Source organism: Cyprinodon tularosa, unplaced genomic scaffold (genome assembly GCF_016077235.1).
Source record: "Cyprinodon tularosa strain WSP-4 unplaced genomic scaffold, ASM1607723v1 ctg241, whole genome shotgun sequence".
NCBI lineage: Eukaryota > Metazoa > Chordata > Actinopteri > Cyprinodontiformes > Cyprinodontidae > Cyprinodon > Cyprinodon tularosa.
The window spans coordinates 147841-175135 of NW_024038899.1; the positions used below are offsets into that span (position 1 = coordinate 147841).

Sequence of the window (27295 nt, forward strand, 5' to 3'; positions counted from 1 at the left end):
AATCCACATTAACATGAATTCAACAGACTGTAGTAAACAGATAAATGGAGGTAGAAGATGTCTTTCAGTCATCAATGCACACATTCAGCGACACACAGGAGCTCTTTTAGGCTGAGCACCGTTTCATTCACAACACCTGTCCCATCAATGAGAAATCAGAATCAGAAATACTTCAATAATCCCAGGATGAAATTACTTTAGTTACATGACTCCATCTATAATAGAGAGACTATAGGACCAGTTTGACAGAACACAATTTCATACAATATATGTTTATAATTATGGGGTCCCTGCTCCATCTCTCCATCAGTTTGGGGGTCCTTGGACTGGAAAACATTGAAGACCCCTGATTTAATGCCTCAGTACGCCTCCCTGCCCATGATTTTTTTTTATTAAAGAGAGAAATCAGAGAAATCATATTTAAATGTCAAATCATTCTACCTTAAACATGTATATAAATGTACTCTTTATCAGACTATATTGTCCCAAAAGGTAGAAAATTTACTATTTAAAAATAATCCTGTCTTAAAGTCTTTTTTTTTTTTTTCATTATTTTATGCAGGCCAGTTAGTTATACGTCAGCTTGTACACCTAAATTCGGCCAATTGTATATCACCGGTCATCTGTCAATCACTTTTTTTTTGGGTCACAGCCTCTTGATTCATATATCGTAGCTAATATACACAACGATTGAAATAAGAATAATTTCCTTCACCATTGAGTTGCGTCCCAGTGTTCACGGGGATGGACGTCTGTGTCTTCTGCAGGCGTAGAGCTAACAGAACTGGCAGCGTTGCGAGGCAAGGGCTCAAACATGTACGGCTGGAAGCCTTCTACACCAAAACAAGCTTCTGGCGTCCTCTTCCACAACATCTTCGTCCCGCTTTCCTCCTCTAAATAAAAAATTGATGACGGAGGAGACTCATCCACGACCTCTGACACTAAATTCTCCCTCTCTTGCATGTTTCCGCTGTCCATAGCGTTCCTTGACAATGTCGTTTCTAAAGGGCTGGTTATACTCCTGCGGCAGTGTGTCGAAGTGAGCTTGAAGCAGACATTTTTGATTTATGCAAGATTTTGAAACGTAGTATGCGTAGTATTTGTTTACTGCAACACCTACGCAGACAACCTAGTTTCGAAGAATAAATCAGCCTTAAGTCACCAAGTGCTACTTGATCATAATGGAATTTTTTATTGGGAACCTATGAGCACTAAGTTACTAACTGGTTAGCAAGATGCTTCTGACATTTCTTTTTTACCTTTGGTTTCATTTCATGTGGAATCCTCCCGACAGACAAACCTGGATTGTTCTCGATGTATTCTTCCCGTTTACACTCTTCCTTCTGCTTTCAGGATTCCAAAATGGGTTTCGGCATCGCAGTGTCTGGAGGACGGGACAACCCAAACGATGAGACGGGCGAGACGTCCATCGTGGTGTCGGACGTCCTGCAGGGAGGCCCCGCCGAGGGACTCTTGTTGTGAGTATCTTTGGTTTCTGTAGTGAAAGAGCGAAGCAGCTGCGTCTGGCTTCATTTGAACTTCTTCTCCATTTGTGTCTATCTAGTGAGAAAGATCGGGTGATTATGGTGAACAACATGTCCATGGAGGGGGCTCTGCACTCCGCCGCTGTGCAGACCCTCAGGAAATGTGGAAAAACTGCAAAAATTGTAAGATCACCGTTTAACCTCTATGCATCACAGGGTTCCTACACAGACTGGAATATAATTTAAGGATTTTCCAGGTCAGAAAAAAAGTTAGAATAAAAAAACATGGAATATCAATTTTCCAAATATTGGTCTATCCTGGTTTATTCTGATTTTCCTTCCTTCCTTCCTTCCTTCCTTCCTTCCTTCCTTCCTTCCTTCCTTCCTTCCTTCCTTCCTTCCTTCCTTCCTTCCTTCCTTCCTTCCTTCCTTCCTTCCTTCCTTCCTTCCTTCCTTCCTTCCTTCCTTCCTTCCTTCCTTCCTTCCTTCCTTCCTTCCTTTTTTCCTTTCTTTTTATCCTTTAAAGTTCAAAACAAACAAGACTTACTGTTTTGTCTTTTGTTTTTAAACGAACTGAAAAGTCCGTCCTGGAAAATTGTGGAACTTTCCATGGAGGATGTGTAGGAGCCCTGATGTTTTAGAAACCTCAGAGAATAAGAAGCTTTCTCCTGTTTATTTATTTGATTTTTTTTTTTGTCTGGTGCAGACGGTTAAGAGACCCCGGAAGGTTCCGGTCAATGTGATGCCCCGCCCTCCTTCCCCTGAAGTCTTCAGCAATGACAACTACAGCGACTACAACTACGACCCGGACCGCCGCAGCATGACCAGCGGGCGGGACAACAGCGTGGAGAGGGAGCGCCGAGGCTACATGGATTCTGGCTACCAGACCCGTGATCGGAACTACGACCGCGGCAGGAGCGCCGAGAGGGACCTGAGCCCCGACCGCAACTACAGACGAGACGGCAGCAGGGGGCGCACTCTGGATCGCAGCCCCGACCAGCGCTACAAGAGCGAGCATACGCTGGACCGCGACTACAGCCCAGACAGAAGATACCGCAGCGAGCGCACCCTCGACCGAGACTACAGCCCGGATCGACGCTACCGCAGCGAGCGGACGCTGGACCGCGCCCACAGCCCCGACTCGCGCTACAGCCCGGGACGAGGCCAGAGGCGCGACCCGAGCTTTGAACGAGGGCGGGACCGGGACCAGAGGTACAACGAGCCCATAAGGCGAACTGCCAGCAGGGACCGGCTGGACCGCTCGCCATCGCCGCCTCCGGCTCCCATCCCGCTGCCCCGCCCCGCCCGCGATCTGGAGCCTCTGGAGAAACCTGTGAATGTGCTGCTGCTGAAGAACCATCCCAACGAAGGTGAGAAACATCAAACGCTGCAGAGCCTTGCTAAAGAACGCAATCCAGACCTGTTTGTTTGAAATGTTAGCGAAAAGTAGAGCCCGACCGAAATGGGATTTTAAAGGCTGGAATAGATTATTAGGGCTTTAAAAAAACAATATCCAATATAAATCGTCCAGAATCTAAAAAACAAAACAACATGGACATAAACAGGATATAAACTGTCCAACTATAGTCCAGCTCAAACTCTCAGAATAACCAGAAATATGATTGAAGACACTGACCACTAAGTATCCTGATCGTCCCAAAGAGGTTTGGGGAAATATTATTTGTGGTTTTTGGAAATTTTAATGAGATGCTGTGCTGTGAGGCTCAGACTCTCAAGTCTGACTGAAGTGAAGCAATTTTATACGTCAGAAAAAGGGCGAAACCCGCCAGCTATCAAAAACATCTGCTGCCAGAGGTGGAGCCACCAGTTCTTAGCTTCAGGGCTCAGATCGGGATGCACGATATTGGGATTTTGGCCGATATCCGATATGCAGATATTTTAAAACTCATGTAGCCGATAACCGATATCGATACCGATGTAAAAGCTGGACAAAAATAAGTAGTCATTGAAAATAGCAGTTTTGTTATCCATTTCTGACACTTTGAAAAATAATATACTCAAATATATTTTCATATGCTGATATCAAATAGATTTTTAAAAACGCGGTATCGATCTATTTTACTTTCAAAATCTCGTAAAATTTCATCGTTCTGTTACAAACTCTCGTGGTATTTTGCAAATTCTTGTGAGATTTTGTTAGTAAAATAGATCGATACCGCGTCAATATATCAACATATATGGCAAAATTTTGTGAATTTTCGGGTGATTTCGTAGCATAACGATGACATATAGCAATATTTCATCAGTAATAGAGATTGATATGGTGTTTTTAAATGGCAATATATCAGCATATGAAGATATTGGGATATTTTAATGTATCAATATTTTTTCCCTCGTCTTTAGAAGTTTTTAAGTCTGTAAAAAAGAGGTTTTTGAGGAAGAAGAAGTAGTATTTTTATTTTATTTTTTTTAGACTGTAGAAACTCAGAAGCTGATCAAATATCGGGTTAAATATCGGTGGGGTGGCCGATGTCCGATATTCAGTTTTAAGGCCGATACCGATAGGGGGCCGATTATATCCTGCATCCTTAGTTTCTTCCTTACCTTTGTTCAACTCACCTTTTTATTCAGAAGATCTCAAGGACGCCATTCATTATAAAAACACAACTGTTGAGATATTTATCCATTTTCTGTGAACCTAATTAGCAGATCCACTCATTTCTTCCTTTGAAGCCATTCACCAGAGACTCACCTGATTCAGCTGCGTACTGCCGACAGATTAAAGCATCCATTCTTAGTCAGACTATAACCGACTGCATTTGAGAGGGATTATTAAAGTAATTTTTGTGGTGTCTGAATTGGTGTTTGAATATTCCAGTGGCGTCTCATGCTTTAAAAGCTGCCAACCGGTTTGTTTAACTAAAACCCTCTACAGTCAACAGAACCTGCTTCTTTAATGTCGTTTCAGATGACAGCAGCTGATAATTGATTTATTAATCTAGAATGTGCAACATTGGTTTACAGGAAATTAATCTCTTATTCTAGTTGGAAACATTTATTCTGAGGAGAACGGCTCTTAAAGCTTCTCAAACAATGTTTAATTCCTCCACCTTAATCTTAGCTTTTAATCCAGAACTTTATTTCAGTCAATGCACAATAATAATAATAAATGTGCAATATAATTTTATTCAGTGACATGCGTCGTATTTCTAATTAAAGATATATGTGAAGCTACAGGAGGAGCTGAGATAGAACGTATTGATGGACAAAATATTTAAAGATGTTTATGCATTTGTGGTGTAATAACTGCTCTGTGATGGTTGGCCTGTTGGCTAACAGAAACTCAACACTGCAGTTAAAGATGAATCGGTTTTTAAATTAGTTTATTATTTCAATGATGGATTAATCAGGATTTATCCACAGGACTGTTGCTGTTCAGGTGTTTCTCCATCTCTGGTCCTTCATCCTTAAATTACTGATCCTTCTAGGTCCAACCAGGAGGAGGGCTTTGTAAAGAAGAAGCAGAAAATAACCAGAGCTGATATGTTTCTCTGATGATTAATCCGTTCTTTTTTCTTTTTTTCCTATTTTCCCCCCAGAGTACGGCCTCCGTCTGGGCAGCCAGCTCTTCATCAAGGAGATGACGAGCACCGGACTCGCTGGTAGAGATGGAAACCTGAAGGAGGGGGACATTATCCTGAAGGTACGCCTTCATATAACCACTAAAGACCCATCCGTCACAGAGTGTTTTATCTGTAGTGTTTAATGAAGTGCTAATGAAACCAAGAAAATAAATTAAACAATGGGAAGTATGTGAGCTTGATTAGAGGTGGAAATTTCAGAAGGAAGACGTTTTAGGTATAATATTATGTATCATAGGTTAATTAACAATGGTTAACAATCAGAAAGTGTAACACTAGGTGCGCGGTCTCTGGGAATCCCCAGCAGCAGCTGCCTCATCCCCGCCGCCTCTTTGGGGTTTCCTCCTACTGTTGGTGGTGGCTGGAAGTAGATGTTAGTGTTTTTTTTTTTAGGTATTTGGCACAAACTGCAGCACCAAGATAATAAAAGAAAACACATTTTGCTGGCAATGAACAGTTTCACTGGAGTGATCATAGGGCTCTTCATCAGCAGCTGTGTGTCCGTCTTCCTTCCTTCCTTGTTTATTACCTTCCTTGCTTCCTTTTTTCTCTGTTTTATTACCTTCCGTCCGTCAGTCCTTCCTTCCTTGCTTGCTTGCTTCCTTCCTTGTTCCTTCTTGCCTTGCTTGCTTCCTTCCTTGTTCCTTCTTTCCTTGCTTCCATCCTTCCTTCCTTCCCTGTTTTATTACCTTCCTTCCTTTCTTGTTCCTTCTTGCCTTGCTTGCTTCCTTCCTTGCTTTCCTCCTTGCTTGCTTCCATCCTTCCTTCCTTCCCTGTTTTATTACCTTCCTTCCTTTCTTGTTCCTTCTTGCCTTGCTTGCTTCCTTCCTTGCTTTCCTCCTTGCTTGCTTCCATCCTTCCTTCCTTGCTTGCTTGCTTCCTTCCTTGTTCCTTCTTTCCTTGCTTCCATCCTTCCTTCCTTCCCTGTTTTATTACCTTCCTTCCTTCCTTGCTTGCTTCCTTCCTTGTTCGTTCTTGCCTTGCTTGCTTGCTTCCTTCCTTGCTTTCCTCCTTGCTTGCTTCCATCCTTCCTTCCTTCCTTGCTTGCTTGCTTCCTTCCTTGTTCCTTCTTTCCTTGCTTCCCTCCTTGTTTGCTTCCATCTTTCCTTACTTCCTTGCTTCTTTCCCTGTTTTATTTCCTTCCTTGTTCCTTCTTTCCTTCCTATCTTGCTTCCTTCCTCGTTTCCCTCCTTGCTTGCTTCCATCCTTCCTTCCTTGCTTCCTTCCCTGTTTTATTTCCTTCCTTGTTCCTTCTTTCCTTCCTATCTTGCTTCCTTCCTCGTTTCCCTCCTTGCTTGCTTCCATCCTTCCTTCCTTGCTTCCTTCCCTGTTTTATTCCCTCCCTCCCTCCCTCCCAGTTTTATCCTTCCTTCCTTCCTTCCTTCCTTCCTTCCTTCCTTCCTTCCTTCCTTCCTTCCTTCCTTCCTTCCTTCCTTCCTTCCTTCCTTCCTTCCTTCCTTCCTTCCTTCCTTCCTTCCTTCCTTCCTTCCTTCCTTCCTTCCTTCCTTCCTTCCTTCCTTCCTTCCATAGTTTTAGCCGTTTTATCTTTAGGATTTTTTGATGAATCCTGGCTTGTTTCCTGATGACCCAAAGGTCCAATCTTTCCCCTCTTCCAGATCAACGGCACGGTAACGGAGAACCTGTCCCTCAGCGACGCCGGGAAGCTGATCGAGAAGTCGCGCGGGAAGCTGCAGCTGGTGGTGCAGAGGGACCGGCGTCAGATCCTGATCCGAATCCCTCCGATGGTGGACAGCGACTCCGAGCTCGATGGTGAGAGACCCTCGAAACAGAAAGGCAGCAGGACCTACCCGGTGTGAATGCCCTTCGTCGCCGTCACCATCATCATCGCCATCATCATATCAAAACAAATCTATTAAAAAGATAAAAACCCACCGCATGTGAACTTCCATTTGTAACAATCAGCCAGTAAGAGGAAATTATATCAGATTGTTGCCAATTATTTTTGCTGTAATCTGTTTTACGCTCATTAAATAAAAGCTTTTACTCACATCCGCTTTTAGTCGTATTTAAATACCACTTCCTGTACAACAGCCATCGTAGCTCCTCCATCCGCACTCTTTTATACCTGTTTTTATTGTCACATGACCCAGACAGCAGACTGCTATTGGTCAGGTCCGCTTTAGATGAGTGGTGTGAGTGGATTGTTGGTTTCAGGGAGGAGGAATAGCCCAAAGACCTGTGACCCACTTTGTCTGCTTTCATGTGTGTGAGTGTGTGTCTTCATGTGTGAAAGAGTTCATTCCCCTCCAGCAGGGTGATCTAATCCCCAAACATAATCCTGCTGTTGGATATGACAGCCTTTCATTATGTTCAGGTTCTGCTTGCTGCAGAAAACGCACTTAAAGGTTTCTGTATTGTTTTGTTTTTTAAGCACCAAGCAGAAACCTTCCTCTTCATTCTCCATCCTGCTGCTTTATTCTATGTTCGTTTCAGACATCCGGATCTTATGCTTTAGTTAGTGGGAACACTAAGCGATTTGATCCCCTTTCTCTAAAACTGCTTTATTTTTTTAGCTTCAAATTGAAGTGATGGAGTAGAAAAGCAGCATCAGTGGAACGTGCTTCGTTTTAGTCCTGCAGATTAGTCATGTTTCTGGTTTTATTTCTGAATTTGGAGAGAGTCGCTGGGCTGCAGAAAAGAGACATTTTTCACGTCGTCTGTCGTGTTTTGCAGATATCTCTGAGATCGAGTCGTACCGCTCTTACTCTCCACAGGATGACAGACGAGGCCACCACTCAGACCTCTCTTCCCACTCCTCCAATGAGAGGCTCCGAGACAAACCCAGGTATGCGCTCATGCAGCCAAATAAAAGCTCACTTTGGTCTATTTTCAGCCGCAGTATTTTGGTCAAACACAACAGTTTCGTGGCGTTTTTTTTTAGCTTCGGTTTAAGGTTTTCAAAATGAAGACTCGACTCGCCTCCTTTTATCTCTCCTCCGTACACATCTGAGCCCAGAAGTTTACATACAGTGAAAAGCGCTTTATTCTCCATGTCAGACTTTAAATCAGACCAAACTGCTCCTGTTTTAGTTTGTTTAGTTTTACCAAAATCATTTCTATTTGCTAAACGTAAGAAACATCAGAATTTTTAACTCTTTAAATTCAGAACCTTACATTTCCTTTATGACTCCAGCTTCAACAAAGTTGCTGGATTTTTTAATCTTGCTGGCAAAACCGGTTTAACTGGATCGATTTCATTCCTTCCACATCTAATTAATTAACTTCCTGAATTTGTTACGGTTTTCTTTATAACTTAATAAATATCCATCTATCCGTTGTTTTATTTACCTGCTTACCCTCTGATGGCTCTGGATCCGATCTCCAGAGGGCGCGAGGCGGGTCGTTAGGGTGGAAAGTATTTAAATCATTTTTTTTGAGCCACTATTTTCATTTAAATTAAAAACAATCATGTGTTTATGCACATAAAAACATAATATACAGGATTAGTTTTGATAAATGCTTTTAATTTTATAAAATAGTTGTAAAATGTCTAATTTATTTCTTCAAATATTACATTTGATATCATTTCTGTTTTAAACACTTAATATTTCAGCATTTTCGCTTTCTTTTCACTTTCATTCACCTTGGCAGTTTTATTTAAAGTTGTAAAAAAAAAAACAGAACCACAAACCATGTTTTTAGTTTAAAGGCAAACATTTAATTCTACACTGGAAAAACGATCTAGAAATTATTAAACGTTTCTGCATGCACTTATTTTAAGAAAAAATGACTCATCTAGATTTGGATTTTTTCCAAAGTACAAGGTTTCTATGCGTTTGTGTTTCTTTGAAGCAAAACTATAACGATTAACCATGTCATTAAAATATTGAAATACAAATTACATTAAACTTTATGAAATCTGACATTTTATCCGTTGCCCGATCCACACTGCATGGAACTAATTTTACCAATATGACAATAATCAGGCAGACAAGTGATTGAATCACTGGTGATCAGGTCATTATTTTAGTGCAAAACTGTCAAAGATAATAGAATAGAAATAGAATTGAAAATCCTTTTATTGTCCCACAATGGGGAAATTCTTGTTAACAGCAGCAAAAAGATTATTGAAAAAAAAAAAATACGCATAACATAATAGTGAAGAGTTAAAAGATAAACAATAAAATGAGAGATTAGATTAAAAACTCTTTGTACTTTATTCCTGCTTTGTAATCCAGGGTGGAATGCGTTCGCTGTGGGAAAACAGAGCGTGTCTCCTCGCTGCTCTTTCGGCTTAAACTGCATGCAAGGCTTTGAGGAAAGTGCAGCTGCCTGTGAGGCAGCGCTGAGGGAAGCAGGGAGACTCACGGCAGCTGTGGCTGCTGTCGTTGAATAGGAGCAATAGAACAGTTGCTGCTTTTAACATGATGTCACTGAACTCACCAAAAGGAAAAGTCACTAAATTTGACGCTTATCACTTTTTTGAAAATGATCCGTAGATGCAAGTTAGCAACACTGGTCTGGTGTCTCCAGTTTTCCTCAGTAGAGAGCAGCTCACTGTAGCCACCAGCTTCAAACACTGAGCAGCTGAGCAATGGTTCTTTAAAATAAACATTTCATGATTTTTTAAAGTCATTTAAACTCTGATTATGATCAGAATAAGTGTGTTAATATACAGTATGCTGTATCATACTGTTAGGCAGTGTGCAAAATACCTGTCAATATTTGGGGGGTCCCCATCCCCTGATTGTTGTGCAATACCGATCAAAATTTTTTCAATATGCAATAGGCCTATTACATTATAATGTCAAAGTTAAAGTCAGCTTTAATGTCAATTCTTCAGATTAACCAGACATACAAGGACTCGAGAGGACGTTTCTCATTCACCAACAGTGAAACAGATAAAGTGCACAGGCACAACAGATAAGATCAGTTCCTAATACTAAAATTTAAACATTCAATTTCACAATAAAGAGCCTGAACAGACAGTCTAGTACATGACAACACACACACGCACAAAGACTCTCTGTCTCTCTCTCCCTTTCACACACGCATGCAGTCACATATACAATCACTCTCCAACTCCAAGGCTAGGCTTCTTCACTAAGACCACAACCTAACACAAGGCCTACATACAGGACAATTTATAAAATAGCTTCTTACCTTAAGGTAGAACCGACCCAAGATGCCCAGGCTCGACTTCCTGTGGTTGCCGTCCTGGTTTCCAGGAAGAAGAGAGGCCATGTCCTGCTTTAATCCAGTTTCTGACGAATGGAACTGGGTCAAATTTGTCCAGAGGAGGTCCACTGAGGTCCACAAACAGGAGTGAAGACCTAGCCTGACGTAGTCCGACTCAATTCTAGTCAGAATATGAGTCTGATACTGCTCCATAGAGCTGTGATTATGGGGCGTGTTTTGAACGAACCAGGAAAAAAAATGCCTCTGTACTCAATTGGATAGATCTACAACCAATAAGAGCAACGGAGTGCGTGACGTATGTTAAGCGACGCATAGTTGTCCACAAAAATCAAAGTGTGCAGTTGCACGCCTAGAATAAGAAGATGAGACTTGATCGCGTTTCTCTGTTCCTCTTTTAAAATTAATTTGCTGTTGATATCTTCTAGAACAGACCTAATAGCAGAATCTACTCACCCAAACTCTCCAGCGGCAGCCATTATTGTTGTCACCCAAGCGCGCTTTGGTCACGTGGTTGATTACGTTACTGTTGATCATCTGTCAATCATCGTATAAAGCCCGCCCTGACAATTTGATTGTATCGCCTGACAGTGGGCTTTAATACTCGCGCTACTATGGAGCAATGCCAGACCGAACTTCCCCGAACTCAAACGTTGTGGGCGGGACTAAGTTCGGACTGGCACCCAGGCTAGTGAAGACCTGCTGTCTTCGAACAATCTGTTCCGCGTTGCCCATGTTATTTATCACTTAATTTTTATTTAAATTTTTGCAACTTACACAGACATATACATACAAGCCTACATTCAGGCTGCCGCTCAATATGGTAAAGTTTTAAAAAAAGAACAAAACTTTGAAAGTATATACAACAAGTTAGGCTTAAAAGTAAAGTAGGTCACATGGTTAAACATAAGTAGCTTACAAACATAAATATAGTTAGTAATTAAATAAGCAGCACCAATGGGATAAAAATGAAATAGAAAATAAGTAAATATAAAAAATAAAAAAATAGAATAGAAATTGAATAGAATAGAATGAAAGAAAAAAAAAAATAATAATAAAAAAAAAGTTTTACTGCATTAATATGGTCATGGCCGGTTTCCATCTATTAACAAATATGTCTTTTTGAAGCCTCAGGCGATAAGTTATTTGTTCCATATAATAGATTTCCCAGACCTTTTCAATCCACATTTTGTTATTAAGTGCGGAAAAGCACATGGCTAATTTGCATACGCGAACAGGATTGGCTGGCTCCACTTGGCAAAAAAATTAAACATATTTGTGAATAATGTTTTGAATTTTAAATATTGAACATGTTGAGCCTAAACATATTTTAGGGACCATTGGTGACAAAAAAAATGTTTAAAATTTTTTGACACAATTTAAGACCCCCTTTAAATTTTGCTTTTGAGGCTTTCAGGGGGTTTGATGGGTTAATCGGGGGGGTCGAGCCCCCCCGGACCCCCCCGTATTTCGCACACTGCTGTTAGGGCATAGAGCTTGGAATCCTGAGGTTCTGAGTTCAAGCCCCACTCCCACAGACTGCCACTCTGGGTCACTGAGCAAAGACCCTTAACCCCACACTGCTCCCCTGGCGCCGCACAATGGCAGCCCACTGCTCCCCAAGGTGATGGGTTAAAATTAGAGTTTATTTAACACATTTACTGTTGCTCTGTACTTGTGACAGTGTAATAACAATAAAAAAAATCAAACGCTTTACAATTTTTAATTCATTCTGAACATGTTACATTTTTTTATGTAGCAGTACGCTATGATAAATTACATCTACCAGAAACCCTGGTCTATATATATTTGTGACCTTTAAGAGAATTCACTGCCTCTGGAAGAAGCAGTTCTCCTCTAAACCAGAAGGTGGCAACAGTGATATCATCACGCTGAATGTCCTCCTTTGAAACATATTAACCAAAAACCGACAACAAAAATACTGCAACTAATTATTCACGACGTCATACAATAATTAAAGAGGACTATGAATGCATGTTTAGGTTTTATGGAGGTACAGTTTGTTTCTGCAGTTATCTAGGAGTCTTCTGCGTAATTAAAGATGATCAACTGCTCAACCCATTAAATATTTATATTACGTAGAACCATTCATTAATTTAAACAGCACATATATATAATTGTGTGTAGACTTATCATCATGGAGCTCCAGAAAATCTAGTCTGTTTTCAGTGCCCCCACCCCTTCAGTGCACATTGGACCCTCCCTGGCGCCTCCATGAACATTTTCTAGAACCACCATAGCTGACACTTGACCAATCCTTTCTGAGCTTTTTCTACTGTTTATAGGGATTACTTCTGCACACTTAGGCTACGTTCACACTGCAGCCTGAAGTGACCCAAATCAGATTTTTTTTTTTGGCCCATATGTGACCTGGATCTGATCTTTTCATGGCAGTCTGAACATCACAGATCCGATTTTTTTCCAATGCCACCCAGGACACTTGGCTATGTGGTCCTGAATCTGATATTTTCAAATGCGACCTGTGTCTGAACAGCCAGGTCGCATTCATCCGACCTAAACGTCATTAATACATGAAAAAGGTCACTATTCTGGGTCTTGGTATGAAGAAGCGGCAAGAAAAACAATCATGGCGGACGATGATGCGGAGAGCAGTATTTATGTTTAACCATCTTGAAAAGATTGAGTTTTTATGGTTGGGAAAGATTGCTAGATGCGCTCCAGCAATACCATCCATATTTACTTCCTTAAACACAGAGCACGCTCGCTTGTGATGTCATCGCGTCCTCTACTGCGCATGCGGGACACTTGCGTTGAATGACTTCAGTTCACACAGGAGATCACAGACAAGCGCATTTATTTGGAAATGTGAACGGCAACGCAAAAAAATCGCAATTGAGCATCAAATCCTGCAGTGCGAACGTAGCCTTAAACCACAAAGCAAAAAAGAGAACCAGAAGCAGGAGTTAAAAGTGCTGCAGCTGTCTAATTGAATAAGCATTAAACCATTGGTGGGCAATTCCAGTTCCTGAGGGCTGCTATCCTGCAAATTTAGGAGGTGTCCTTGGTCCAACACACCTGAATCAGGTAATTAGATGATTGAGAGGACTACAGAAACAGAAAACATACTGAGGAGGTAATTCAGCCATTTGATTCAGGTGTTTTGACTAAAGACAAATATAAAAGCTGCAGGATAGCAGTCCTCAGGAACTGTCATTTGCCTACCCCTTTAAAATGATATGTTGATAAAACACCTGTTTGTTTTATTTAAAGTGTTTAGTTTTCTTTATTTGGGAGCTGTGTTACCTTACAATTCACTCTTGGACTCTGCTGAAGTGACCTGGGATTTTTAGGGTCACATTGCTGGACTCTGACCGTTTTTTAATTTTTGTACCCCATGAATAAATTTGTCCCAGATTTTTTGGGGGGTTTTTTTTGGGACCTTTGGGACACGACCTTGTGGCACTCCTAAGATGTTTTTGAGTTCAAGAGTAGAAACATTTCCTGCTCCCAACTGTAAGTTTTTGTTATCAGAGAGGAGCCTTCTAACAGGCTGGCGAAAATGGGCGCCATGCCAACACCTTTCAAAGGTCTGGATAGACGGGAAGACTCATCCCCTCTACCTCCAGAGAGGGACGAACCTCGATCCGAGACGCCGCCAGGTAAGCTTCATGCTGCCCCTAAAGACGTTAAAACAAGCCAAGTATGGCGAGATGTAGCAAACCTAATTGCTTGATTGAATCCTTTCAGCGCCAGCGGTCAGCCCAAGGGTTCTCGTTCCCCCGAGGGTTCAGGCTCCCCCAAAGGTGCCACTAAAGCCCAGCTTGGAGGATCAGGAAGTCTATGGGTCAGTGGTTCACTAATATGAGTGAAGAAAAGTTAAAGAGACCATTGGTTTAACTAATCTGTTTCTTTGGTAACTAAGGCCGAACACGGTGATGGTTCGTTTCAAGAAGGGCGACAGCGTGGGCCTGAGGCTGGCGGGAGGCAATGACGTCGGCATCTTCATCGCTGGCGTTCAGGAGGACAGTCCAGCCGAGCAGGAGGGTCTACGCAAAGGAGATCAGATCGTAAAGGTACCAAACTCAGCTCCTCGTTTCTGATCTACAAATGGAATAGATGTAGTAGAGGGACGAGGAAAAGTTGAATACTTGAAATGCAACTTTTGCTGATAAGTAGTTTATCAATATGGAAATGAACACATTGATGTGTAATGTCGTCTGTTTCAGGTCAACAGTGTAGACTTCAGAGGGATGGTGCGTGAAGACGCCGTCCTCTTCCTACTAGAAATCCCTAAAGGAGAAGACGTCACCATTCTTGCTCAAAGCAAACCTGAAGGTTGGTACGGCTACTAAAACGTTTGTGTTGAAGAAAAGAAACACAGATATGCTGACATAATGTTTGCTGGTGAGGATTCTCAGTCATTCAGGTCTATGTCACTCTTCGGAGACATCGGGTATTGCAGGCTAACAAAGAACCCAAACGACTCCACATTCCTAAGAGGCAGACCCTTTCTTCCAGTTCAATTTTTATGTTTTCTAAGCCAAAAAGGCTTTGTTTTTGGTCCACTTGGAACAGGATTGTTGCGCTTCCATTAAAGTATTGAAAACACGTTTACATTGATTGCTGATTTATTTTGGTTTCATGTAACAGGGTTCCCGCGGGTCCTTGAAAAGTCTTAAAAGGCATTGAATTCTTCAAAATGAAACTAAGGCCTTAATTGGTATTAAAATGTCTTAAATCAGTCTTTCTTAGGTCTTAATTTTTAAAACATCATAAATAGGATTATTTTTATTACGATTTATTTTTGTAATCTAAATAAAACGTTAAAATTGATAATTATTATTTTTTGTTAAAAAAAAAAATGGCTCGCCATTATTGGTTCCGTCCCGATAGCGAAACCAATAAAAGCGTTGTTGCGGCCGGGACATTTGGGAGATTTAACTTTTTGTCTGGAAAATATGAGCAAGTGTAAATGTAACCAAAATTGTCTCCAGCCAAGAGTTTTCACCATGGCTAAAACCAGGGAACATACATGAGGCTCAGTGGATTTAGTGCAAGAAGTTATTCAAAACACAAAGCGTCAAAATCGAGTTACAGAGAAACAGCCGGTATTTCTCAGTTTTGTTCCACCCTTGTCTCTGCAACGCCTCCACTTATCACCAAATCAAACATACTAAGAAAACCATACAAAGAAAAATAGCTGCAAAAAAGACTTAGCACTGGTTATGTTGGGGCTTTAAACCTGATTAGTTTTGTTCCCTGCTAAAACAAAGTTTGTGAATTCAGTTAAATAATAGTTAAAATATATCTGTCATTTGTGTTTTTAGCTTTCTTCCTATATGTAAAGTTTTTAAAAATGTAAAACATTAGTGCAGTGGTTTATGTTAAAATAAACCTTTGGGTTAAGTTGTCGCAAGCAGGTTTTTCTTGTTTCTTGTGAATTTGGTCTTAAATTTTTATTTCAAGTGGCATTAAAAAGTCTTAAAGTCTTGAATTTAACTCGCCTTATGCTGTAGGAACCCTGCGCTCAAGACCCATCCGTCACAGAGCGTTTTATCTGTAGTGTTAAATGAAGTGCTAATGAAACCAAGAAAATAAATTAAACAATGGGAAGTATGTGAGCTTGACTAGAGGTGGAAATTTCAGAAGGAAGACGTGAGATAATTTTTAGGTACAATATTATGTTTCATAGATTAATTGAAACAATCAGAAAGTGTAACACTAGGTGCGCGGTCTCTGGGAATCCCCAGCAGCAGCTGCCTCATCCCCGCCGCCTTTTTGGGGTTTCCCCCTACTGTTGGCGGTGGCTGGAAGTAGATGTTAGTGTTTTTTTTTTTTTTAGGTATTTGGCACAAACTGGAGGCGCCAAGATAATAAAAGAAAACACATTTTGCCGACAGGTTTCATTATTTGAAGTTAATTTAGGCGTTAATGAACAGTTTCACTGGAGTGATCATAGGGCTCTTCAACAGCAGCGCTGTGTCTCTGCCTTACTTCCTTCCTTCCATCCATCCCTGTTTATTTCCTTGCTTCCATCCCTGTTTATTTCCTTGCTTCTATCCCTGTTTATTTCCTTGCTTCCATCCCTGTTTATTTCCTTGCTTCCATCCCTGTTTATATCCTTGCTATTGTTAAAATATATCTGTCATTTGTGTGTTTTTAGCTTTCTTCCTATATGTAAAGTTTTTAAAAATGTAAAACATTAGTGCAGTGGTTTATGTTAAAATAAACCTTTGGGTTAAGTTGTTAAGTGTTCTTGTTTTTAGTTGAATTTGGTCTTAAATTTTTATTTCAAGTGGCATTAAAAAGTCTTGAATTTAACTCGCCTTATGCTGTAGGAAGCCTGTGTAATGTTTTTAAGTTCAAAGATAATAGCTAGAAGTTTAACTCCTTCTGACCGGTAAATGGAGCACACTGCTCCCCTCTTTCAATACCACAGTATGCCCTGAGAGCGACAATGGCTTGTTGGAGTTTGTCCTTCAACTGGAAGGTTTTCTGTTCAAGCCCTGGTCTGGTTTTAAGTGTCGTCGTGTCCTTGGGCAAGACACTTCACCTGCATTGTCTACTGCTGGTGGTCAGAGGGCCCGGTGGAGCCAGTGTACGACACCCTTGCTTCTGTCAGCGAGCCCCAGGCAGCTGTGGCTACAATGTAGTTTGCCGCCATATATTGGAGAGTGCTATGTTCAAGTCCTTTGACTTGATAAGGCCATTTATGCTTTCAAATTCCCAGGTCTGCTAATGCTAATGCTAACCTTTGGTGACATTTTACTGTCCTTCCATCTTTAGCATTTTAAGACTAACTTGTTTTCCTAGAACTAAAGCAGGCTGTGCTTTTTTTTGTTGTTGCCACAGCTGCAAATGAAGTAAATAAGATCGAGGTAAAGAAAATAATCATGTGATTTTTGTTGTTCTTAGTTTACGAGGATATTCTCTCATCCGGACGGGGAGACTCTTTCTTCATCAGAACCCATTTTGAGTACGAGAAGGAAACTCCGCAGAGCCTCCCGTTCACCAGAGGAGAGATCTTTAAAGTCACCGACACGCTCTACGACGGTAAGCTGGGCCACTGGTTGGCGATCCGAACAGACAAGGACAACCAGCTGCTGGAGAAGGGAATCATCCCAAACAAGAGCGGGTGAGTGTATCAGAGGAATGAAACCGTTAGCTGCTTCGCACAGAAAACCTCTGACTGGGTTCTGGTTTTTACGTCACAGAGCAGAACAGATGGCCAACGTTCAGAACGCCGCTCGGGCGGCATCCGGCAGCGACAGAGGAGACTTCTGGAGGCTGAGAGGTCAAAGGGCGGCCAAGAAGAAAGACCTGCGTAAGAGCAGAGAGGACCTGAGCGCCACGCCGGTCACCACCAGGTTCCCCGCCTACGAGAGAGTGGTTCTCCGTGAAGGTACTGGACTAATCTTACCTCAGGTTTGTCCTTTTCTGTCCCCGTCTGTAAATCCTGACGTCGCGGTTCTGTTCTGTTCTGTTAGCTGGTTTCAGGAGACCTGTTGTGATATTCGGGCCCATTTCCGACATAGTGAACGAGAAGCTGGCCGCCGACCTTCCCGACGAGTTCATCATCGCCAGTAAGTCTCCTCAACATTCGGGTCTTTTTGTCTAAATGTTGGAAACAATCTGAAAATAATTTATTGCTGCAATTTCAGAAAAAAATCCATTTAAATTAAACCCTTAACCTCTTACACCCTAAGGGGGTATAAATAAATTTCTGCCTGACAAAAACACACAAAAGTAAATCACTTATAGCCTCACACATTTATTAGATTTAAGAAGAAACTTTTGGTACCTCTGTAAAGGTAAGATGTCATAGAATGGTTTTCTGGTGTCAGCACCATTGTAGCTTTGACCCTGCCTGAAATATTAGGGACAAAATACAAAACATTTTGCATTTTTTGAAGCTCGCCAAAATTTTCTTTGAAATAAACATTGCAAAACACTACCAAAATATTATTTATAGCACAAAAAAGTAGTACAGACTTTTAAATCTAAATGTTGTGTAAAAATATACCAAATTTGGACTCAATCAGATGAATCATATTTATTTTAGAATGGTATTAGTGAGAAATTTCTTAGGCGGAGGGGCCATTTTGGCACATTTATCCATAAATGTCACCACACTGTGCTAAATGTGTTTTTTACATCAATACTGGGGGTTTGTTAAAATTATGAGGTCACGTAGCAGCTGGACCCGCCGGTGGGTCCGTAGGGTTCTAGGGGTTAATGGTTCAATTGTTTATCGAGTCGTTTTTAGCTTTTCCTACTCCAGCAGCAACGACCAGGTTCTGAACTCAAACCTGCTGGTCGCTGCTCCTCAGGGAGACTGAAATTCATCTCAGGTTTTCACCAAAATCCTGAATCCAAAAATCCAACAACTTGTGAATTTGGGCCGTTATAACCGGGAGTGGCAGGAATTTGGGAATAAGATATCCTTTAAATGAGGGTATTTAATGAATTAATCACATCCTAATCAAATTTTAATTATACAGAAACCCTTTTTGCTACAAAATCATTGAATAAATCAACATACGAGCACAACACAAAGATTTATTTTCTTTTTAATCCAATATTTAGGTAATTAAATAAAACCATCAGATCAGTTTAATCATTTACACTGGTAAAACGATCTCGAAATAAGTAAAAATGTCAAAATAAGGTGCATTTACCCTTAATTTGAGTAGGTAAATTAGATCATTTGCCAATGGAATGAGTATTTTTACTCTTAAAATAAGACAATTAGATAATATGCACTTGAAATAAGAAAATACAATTGTGTTTTCTTATTTTTTTAAATGTAAATTGTCTTGTTCCATTGGCAAAATGTCTCTTTTACCTCCTCAATCCAAGGACAAATACACTTATTTTAAGAAATTCTTTTATAGATTTAGATTTTTTCCAGTGTATCTTTTTTTTAATCTGCTGATATTTTAAGCAAATTCTTTGAAAATCTATTTATATAGAAGTGGGAACTGTCTTCTGATGAATTAGAAACAAATGTAAAATATTGCTTAGGTAGAGGTTAGTTTGTGAACATACGTGCTGCAGCATCATTAGTCGCACTGAGATGGTTTTTAAGCTTAAATATCCTATCAGGGTTTAGATTTACGGGAAATTTCTCCCATCAAAACCAATGGAATTTTATCTCTAAGTTTCAAAATGATGCTAGAAAGGACGTAGAACTCTGAACGTTTAAGTTTCCAGTCGGTGAAGATCGGATTCTGGAAAAGTTTAGCCGACAAAAAAAAAAGAAAATCTCTCTCTGTTTTAGAAACGGAGCCCAAAGATGCAGGAAGTGAGAAGTCTTCCGGAGTGGTGAGACTGAACACCATCCGTCAGATCATCGAGCAGGTTGGATTTTTATTCCAGAAATCAGGAACCAAAAGCTCCTAATTCATGACGCTAACCTGCGCCATCTTGTCTGCGCAGGACCTCCACGCGCTGCTGGACGTGACGCCCAAAGCCGTGGACACCTTGAACTACACCCAGTGGTATCCCATCGTCATCTTCCTCAACCCGGACAGCAAACAAGGCGTGAAGACCATGAGGAACCGCCTCATGCCCGGATCCAACCGCAGCGCCCGGAAGCTGTATGAGCAGGCCGTCAGGCTGAGGAAGACCTGCTCCCACCTCTTCACCGGTCAGTCAGGCATCAGCACGCCCTCTGACCCCGCCCCTCTCAGTTCACTCATCCTCTGTCATGTATGTTTTTTTGTCTCCAGCCTCCATCGATCTGAACGCGTCTAATGACGCCTGGTACGGCAGCGTGAAGGACTCGATCCGGGAGCAGCAGAGCAGAGCGGTGTGGGTGTCTGAGTCGAAGGTGAGTCGCTCAGATTCTCCGGAGATCCTGTGGCGTCTAAAGCCGGGCGTACACTGTGATATTTTCAATCGTTGCACGTAGCTAGAGCTCACACTGTGCGACGAAACCGCAGGGTTCATAAGTTCACAGCTCATAATGTTTGTTCTCACACTGAGCGACCCGACGCTCTGATGCGATCTACCAGCTCACACTGAACGTCTGAAAACAATGTCGTACTCTGCTCCGCGGTAAGATGCCGCTACTCGGACTCGTCTATCCGGAACTGTTTCACTAGAGTGAAACGTGCTGGCTTTGCAAATTGTGAAATTTTGTGCTGAAAGCCCTAAAAAGAAAAGGCGACGATGTATTTGGAAAAAAAGACATGGCTGATTACACATGGCTACTACAGTCTGGCAATTTGACAGAAAGAACTCAATTTCCCTCGCACCCCCGCCATGCTTCTGTGTTTTCATCTGAGAGGAAGAAGAATCCTTGTTTGCCCACGCTGCAAAAATGATCCTAAAATGGGTAAAAACATCCTTAAAATAAGTGTATTTACTTAATTTGAGTGGGTAAATGGGACAATCTGCCAATGGAATGAGTGTATAGGGCTTGGGATCCGCGTTGCATTGTGGGACGTGGCGGCCATGTTGACGGCTACGCGAACGTAAACATAGCTCTGATACGTTGTTGTTGAACGAAGAGACGTAGAAGTAGAGAGAAAAAAGATGTTAAAATCCCGAAAAAGATCTGGAATTTACCGGGACACATTAAATAGAGAAGCCAGGGACTGGTATGTTGACAAAATCAGCATTATTAATCATTTGGATCCATATGAAGTTCCAAACAATGAGTGGAGCACCGATGAGTGAGCGCCTATACTTCAAAACAGTTCCGAAGCTACAAGTCGTTGGAGTCTCATGTGCAGTTCATGAATGGATGGGTTCAGGAGCTGCAGATCATAAAGCCAGCAAACAGTGGGAACACAGTAATCCGTACGAAGGTAAGCTGTGATCAGAGGGGCTCTGGAACCTGCTAGTTTAGCAACTGCTAACCGCTAATGCTAACAACCACTCACGCATGTAATGTACTTTTAACTAGCTGCTATGTGTTTCAAAGGTGTAGTTAGTAACGTTAACTGCCAACCCTCCGGGTTTCTCACGTATTTGAGCCTTTTCCCGCTGCTGTTTTTATTATTTTACCGTAAAAGATCCCAACTTTGAAGGAAAGAAACAAAGTAGGCAATAAAATAAAACCGTGCATCTTTAACTTACCAGAATAAAAATGCAGGGAACACACTCTCAATGACATTGGAATACTGTGGAAAGTTATGTTCGGTCGTCTTACAGCCGCGATCCAAGCTAGCCGACGACTTTTTATCTCTGACGCTTGGTCTCCATGGTTACGCCTCCAGGCAGGAAAGCGGTGGAAAGTTAACCCATTTTCTATGTTGTTTCCATGGCGATCATGTGTTGAGCTGTTACAGCCCACAATACAGCAACGGTTTACCATGGTTGAAATCAAGTTAAGGTGAAATTAATCAAATTAAAACACGGCTGAGAGGGAGTACAGTATGCGGTAGTCATAGGCAGTAGTCTGAGCCGCGGTAAAAGAGGCCGTCAAGATGGCGGCGACGCAAAGTAATTACGTCATGACACCCAAGCTCTATTTAGCCTTAAAATAAGATCATCAGATATTATGCACTTGAATTTAAGAGACAGCAGTTGTTTTTTTCTTATTTTAAATGTAAATTGTCTAATTCAGTTGGCAAATTGTGTTACTTACCTGCTCCATTCAAGAACAAATGCACTTAATTCAAGGAAGTTTCACTAATTTAGTTCTACATTTTTTACAGCGCAAGATCCCTTACGACTGCCGACTGATTTTTAAACATGTTTGATTTTCTCCCGACCTTAAGATTCTGTACGTAGGTGGTTGTGAGAGGCTTATCGCCCTAGTTACCCCCTCTATATTACACCACGGACGATCAGGCTGAAAGTTGGCCCGATTGAAAATGGCCTTTACAAAAAATCGCATAGTGTACACCCGGCTTAAAAAGCTGAATCACATCGAAAAAGATTTTTTTTTTGGTTCTGTTTTTCCAATATGACTCTGGGAATCGATGTCCCAGAGGTAGCTGACAGCCAAACAGCTTTGCTTTTACAAGCAGAACATCATGATGGTTGCCGTAAGCTTTCTATTTGTAACTGTATATAAAACTTAATGAAACATTCAGGGAGTAAAATCTAACTAAACAGACACAGAGATAAGTTTATTATTTTTATTTGTTTACAAAGGTCAAGTTTAACATATTACAGTGTTTTATTTCTTAGGTTTTGTTTCCTTTGTGCCAAATCTAGTGTATTGATTGAAAGTTTAGTGGAAGGAAAACGTCTGGTAGAAAAAGCTGCAGTAATAGTGATAACTCATTAAGTGCTTCAGTCCACCTTGTAAATAAATCCCTTCAGATGGACGGCTCAGAGGAGGACCTGGATCTCCATGACGACCGCATGTCCTACCTGTCTGCCATGAGCGCAGACTACCTCAGCATGGACAGCCGTCTGACCAGCGACTATGACGACACGGCGGACGAGGGCGGGGCCTACACGGACAACGAGCTGGACGAGCCGCTGGACGAGCCTCAGCCCGTCTCGGCCATCAGCAGGTCGTCTGAGCCCGTCCTGCCCGAAGAACCGCGGCGGATGAAGCGGGCCGGGAGCAGAGAGGTTCTGAACAGGGAGCCCAGCCCCCCGCCGTCATTCGTCCCTGAACCTCCAAAGGTCAGAAGCATACCTCCCCACCCCCCACCATCCTAAACCTCCCAATAAGCCGGTTCTCAGACGGGACATTCCTCTCCCCCAGCAGGTGCGCGCTCAGACCCGGACCGACTCGACGCGGAGCTACGAGTCCCACTCCAGCAGCACCGTCAGCAGCATCGACGCGGCGGCCGGAAGCAGGCCGGCCCCCCCGCCGGTGGCCATGAAGCCCAGCATCGGGCGTCTGCACCAGTCGTCAGAGGAGAAGGTTCCGGCGCAGGAGCAGAACGAGGACGACCCGGCTAACAAGTCCTTCCTGGGAAAGGTCAGAACCAGCGGAACAAATCCTCCTGCTTTTTTACTCCGTTCCTCCTCTCTGCTTCACTCAGTAAACTCTTTTCTTTTCTTCCTCCTTTGCTTTTTTTCTCTCTGCTGTTATGAACTAGAGAATGACCAATCAGGTAACTCCATGTGTTCACAAGAAAAAAACATTTCATTTCTGCTGTTTCCAGTTGTCTCTTTCTGGTAGGAATCAGTTGAACTTTGATCAGCGAGTAGCTGAGGATAAATTCAGGGTTTTACTGCAATATTCACTTCCTTTAAGGGATTAGAAGGTTTTCCTGAAATAAATTTATTTAAAATTTGACAGAAAAAGTTTGATAAATTTAAAATGACAAACACGTGTTATGTTTTTATTTATTTTTCAGTGTTTTTTGTTTTTGTGTTTTACATTTATACAATATATGTTATGTTTTAAATCCATTTAGTTTAGAATTTTTATATATATATATATATATATATATATATATATATATTAATAATAGTTCTCTATGGAATTACAGTAGTATTCATTCAAAATTTCCCCACTTTCCTTGCTCGGCCCTTGGCTGTTCCCCTAAAATTCCCTTTTAAAGTGGTAGGGAAGTCGCATTTAAATGTCGAATCATTCTGGCTTAAACATGTATATAAATGTACTTTTTATCAGACGATATTGTCCCAAAATTTAGAAAATTTGTATTTAAAAAAAATCCTGTCTTAAAATCTGTATTTTTTCGTTATTTTATGCAGACCAGTTAGTTATACGTCAGCCTGAACACCTAAATTCGGCCTAAATTCATATATCAACGGTCATCTGTCAATCAAATGGTTTCGGTCATAGCATCTTGATTCGTATGTCGCAGCTAATATACGCAACGGTTGAAATCAGAATAATTTCCTCTCACATTGAGTTCCGTCCCAGTGTTCACAGGGATAGACGTCTGTGTCTTCAGCAGGCGTAGAGCTAACAGAACTGGCAGCGTTGTGAGGCAAGGGCTCAAACATGTAAGGCTGTAAGCCTTCTACACCAAACCAAGCTTCTGCCGCCCTGGCGTCCTCTTCCACAACATCTTCATCCCCGCTTTCCTCCTCTAAATAAAAAATGGATGACGGAGGAGACTCATCCCCGACCTCCGACACTACAGGTGCTGGTCATAAAATTAGAATATCATGAAAAAGTAGATTGATTTCAGTAATTCCATTTAAAAAGTGAAACTTGTATATTATATTCATACATTACATACAAACTCATATATTTCAGATGTTTATTTTGTTTAATTTTGATGATTACAAATGACAACAAATGAAAATCTCAAATTCATCATATCAGAAAATTAGAATATTGTGAAAAGGTTCAAAATTGATGGCCCCTGGTGCCACACTCTAATCAGCTAATTAACTCAAACCACCTGCAAAAGCCTTTAAATGGTCTTTCAGTCTAGTTCTATAGGCTACACAATCATGGGGAAGACTGCTGACTTGACAGTTGTCCAAAAGACGACCATCGACACCTTGCACAAGGAGGGCAAGACACAAAAGGTCATCGCTAAAGAGGCTGGCTGTTCACAGAGCTCAGTGTCCAAGCACATTAAAGCTACAGTGTGTAATAATTACAGGCATATAAATTCAGAAATTTAATATATTATACATAACTATGTTATTTATCATCACCTATGAGCTCAGCCTTTTAACCATAACATTTGCGTTGCCTTAGAATTCGTTATTTATAATTACATAGGAGCGGGTCTCGCAGCCATGGGGGCTGACATCTTTGCGCTACGGCAGCGCAGAAGCAACAAACTAGCGATTGCGAGATCTCCCATGACGCTCGAAAATAACTACGGCAAGTTGAGAGAGATTAACTGAGACGGTACTGAACAGTAGATGGCAGTATTATGCCTGAGAAGCGTTTAGTCTGCCTGAAACCAAAGAAGAAGAAGAAGCAGGTATACTGCGCCTTGGTAACAAGAAAGGTAAACAAGGCGGCAGGCGTGAGTGACTTTGCAAACTGTTTGGCACTGTGTGGCCAAACATCAGACGAATGGAGGATCATGCCTACTCTGTATCACAACGAAAAGCGGCGGACACCGAACCCCCGTCATCTAAGAAGCGGAAACACGACGAGAATAAACGCAAGAGTGACAAGAAACGACAAAAAACACGGATCAACATTGGCACGGCATTTACACGATGGAAGTCACTGATGGAGGAAAAAGGTTTTCAAAGTGACGCTCAAGTTGCCAGTTTTCTCTTGGACAGGTAATTAATCCTACACACATAATTGTCTAATATCACTGCAGTTTTTGGAGTACAGGATGCTCAGACCTGTCTAAAACAATAACATGCTGCGTGATGATGCTGTTACTCTCCAGTATACTTATTCAGCAACGTCCCTGACGTTTCACAGGTAATGATTCAGTAATTTTCTGTAAAATAATTTTCTGGATATATACCTCGGTTACTTCTCTCCAGCTCCTTTGGAGATCTTCAAGCCTTTCCTCCTCTGCTCTCACCCCGCTGGCTCCCCTCTCTCGCCTGGCCCCAGCTGCACGCTCACCCCGGCCTCTCTGCCCTCTTCCTTTCCCTCTTCCTTGCCTTGTAACCCCCGTGCCACAAACAAGACTTGGACTCTGTAAACGGGGAATATATATTCTTCCAGCGAACACAATCTCGCTGTTAAACTAATGACTACAATTACTTCGTCTGTTTATATCACCATGCAAAGCAGCTCACCAAAACGTCACAACGACGTAGAAAAAATAACGGGTATATTTATTATCTTAAGTCTACATGAAATCTATACCCTACACAGACTAATGAAATACTATCTGTAAAATTATCTATGTAAACAAACCTCATCACTTGAGAAGGTAGGTGATGCGGACGTCGTGGAAGACATTTTGTCCCGTAACGCTCGCCGTACTGTTGGGGGGGAGAAGCGGTGGGGGGGAGACGTTCATGTTGCTGCGGTCTGCAGTCTGACCGCTAGATGTCGCTGAAAATTACACACTGTAGCTTTAATAGAGAGGCGAAGGGAAGGAAAAGATGTGGTCGAAAAAAGTGTACAAGCAAGAGAGATAAGCGCACCCTGAAGAGGATTGTGAAACAAAACCCCTTCAAAAATGTGGGGGAGATTCACAAAGAGTGGACTGCAGCTGGAGTGAGTGCTTCAAGAACCACCACACACAGACGTATGAAAGACATGGGTTTCTGCTGTCGCATTCCTTGTGTCAAGCCACTCTTGAACCACAGACAGCGTCAGAAGCGTCTAAAGAGAAACAGGACTGGACTGCTGGTGAGTGGTCCAAAGTCATGTTCTCTGATGAAAGTAAATTTTGCATTTCCTTTGGAAATCAAGGTCCCAGAGTCTGGAGGAAAAGAAGAGAGGCACTTCATCCACGTTGCTTGAAGTCCAGTGTAAAGTTTCCACAGTCAGTGATGGTTTGGGGTGCCATGTCATCTGCTGGTGTTGGTCCATTGTGTTTTCTGAGGTCCAGGGTCAACGCAGCCACATACCAGGAAGTTTTAGAGCACTTCATGCTTCCTGCAGCTGACCAACTTTTTGGAGATGCAGATTTCATTTTCCAACAGGACTTGGCACCTGCACACAGTGCCAAAGCTACCAGTACCTGGTTGAAGGACCATGGTATCCCTGTTCTTAATTGGCCAGCAAACTCTCCTGACCTTAACCCCATAGAAAATCTATGGGGTATTGTGAAGAAGAAGATGCAATACACCAGACCCAACAATTCAGAAGAGCTAAAAGCCACTATTAGAGCAACCTGGGCTATCATAACACCTGAGCAGTGCCACAGACTGATCGACTCCATGCCACGCCGCATTGCTGCAGTAATACAGGCCAAAGGAGGCCCAACTAAATACTGAGTGCTGTACATGCTCATACTTTTCATGTTCATACTTTTCAGTTGGCCAACATTTCTATAAATCCTTTGTTTTTATTGGTCTTCAGTAATATTCTAATTTTCTGATATGATGAATTTGAGATTTTCATTTGTTGTCATTTGTAATCATCAAAATTAAACAAAATAAACATCTGAAATATATGAGTTTGTATGTAATGTATGAATATAATATACAAGTTTCACTTTTTAAATGGAATTACTGAAATCAATCTACTTTTTCATGATATTCTAATTTTATGACCAGCACCTGTAAACTCTCCTC

At 41.6% G+C, this 27295-nt stretch overlaps 1 protein-coding gene across 8 annotated transcripts in view; it reads left to right on the plus strand.

Annotated features, from left to right (window-relative positions):
- tjp2a (tight junction protein 2a (zona occludens 2)) overlaps positions 1–27295 on the plus strand; it is a 75754-nt gene that overhangs the window by 45969 nt on the left and 2490 nt on the right. For 4 of the 8 annotated variants that reach the window (XM_038287613.1, XM_038287606.1, XM_038287612.1 and 1 more), the window contains 19 exons: positions 1354–1478; positions 1565–1667; positions 2191–2854; positions 5045–5148; positions 6703–6856; positions 7781–7892; positions 13757–13884; positions 13973–14069; positions 14148–14298; positions 14452–14560; positions 17141–17360; positions 17440–17627; positions 17713–17808; positions 19506–19585; positions 19664–19874; positions 19957–20057; positions 22505–22816; positions 22899–23117; positions 23239–23253. In XM_038287613.1, the coding sequence (XP_038143541.1) occupies positions 1354–1478; positions 1565–1667; positions 2191–2854; positions 5045–5148; positions 6703–6856; positions 7781–7892; positions 13757–13884; positions 13973–14069; positions 14148–14298; positions 14452–14560; positions 17141–17360; positions 17440–17627; positions 17713–17808; positions 19506–19585; positions 19664–19874; positions 19957–20057; positions 22505–22816; positions 22899–23117; positions 23239–23253 (3189 nt within the window). The remainder of the gene's footprint in view (positions 1–1353; positions 1479–1564; positions 1668–2190; positions 2855–5044; positions 5149–6702; positions 6857–7780; positions 7893–13756; positions 13885–13972; positions 14070–14147; positions 14299–14451; positions 14561–17140; positions 17361–17439; positions 17628–17712; positions 17809–19505; positions 19586–19663; positions 19875–19956; positions 20058–22504; positions 22817–22898; positions 23118–23238; positions 23254–27295) is intronic. The other 4 variants (XR_005281021.1, XM_038287608.1, XM_038287609.1 and 1 more) reach the window with 4 other exon arrangements.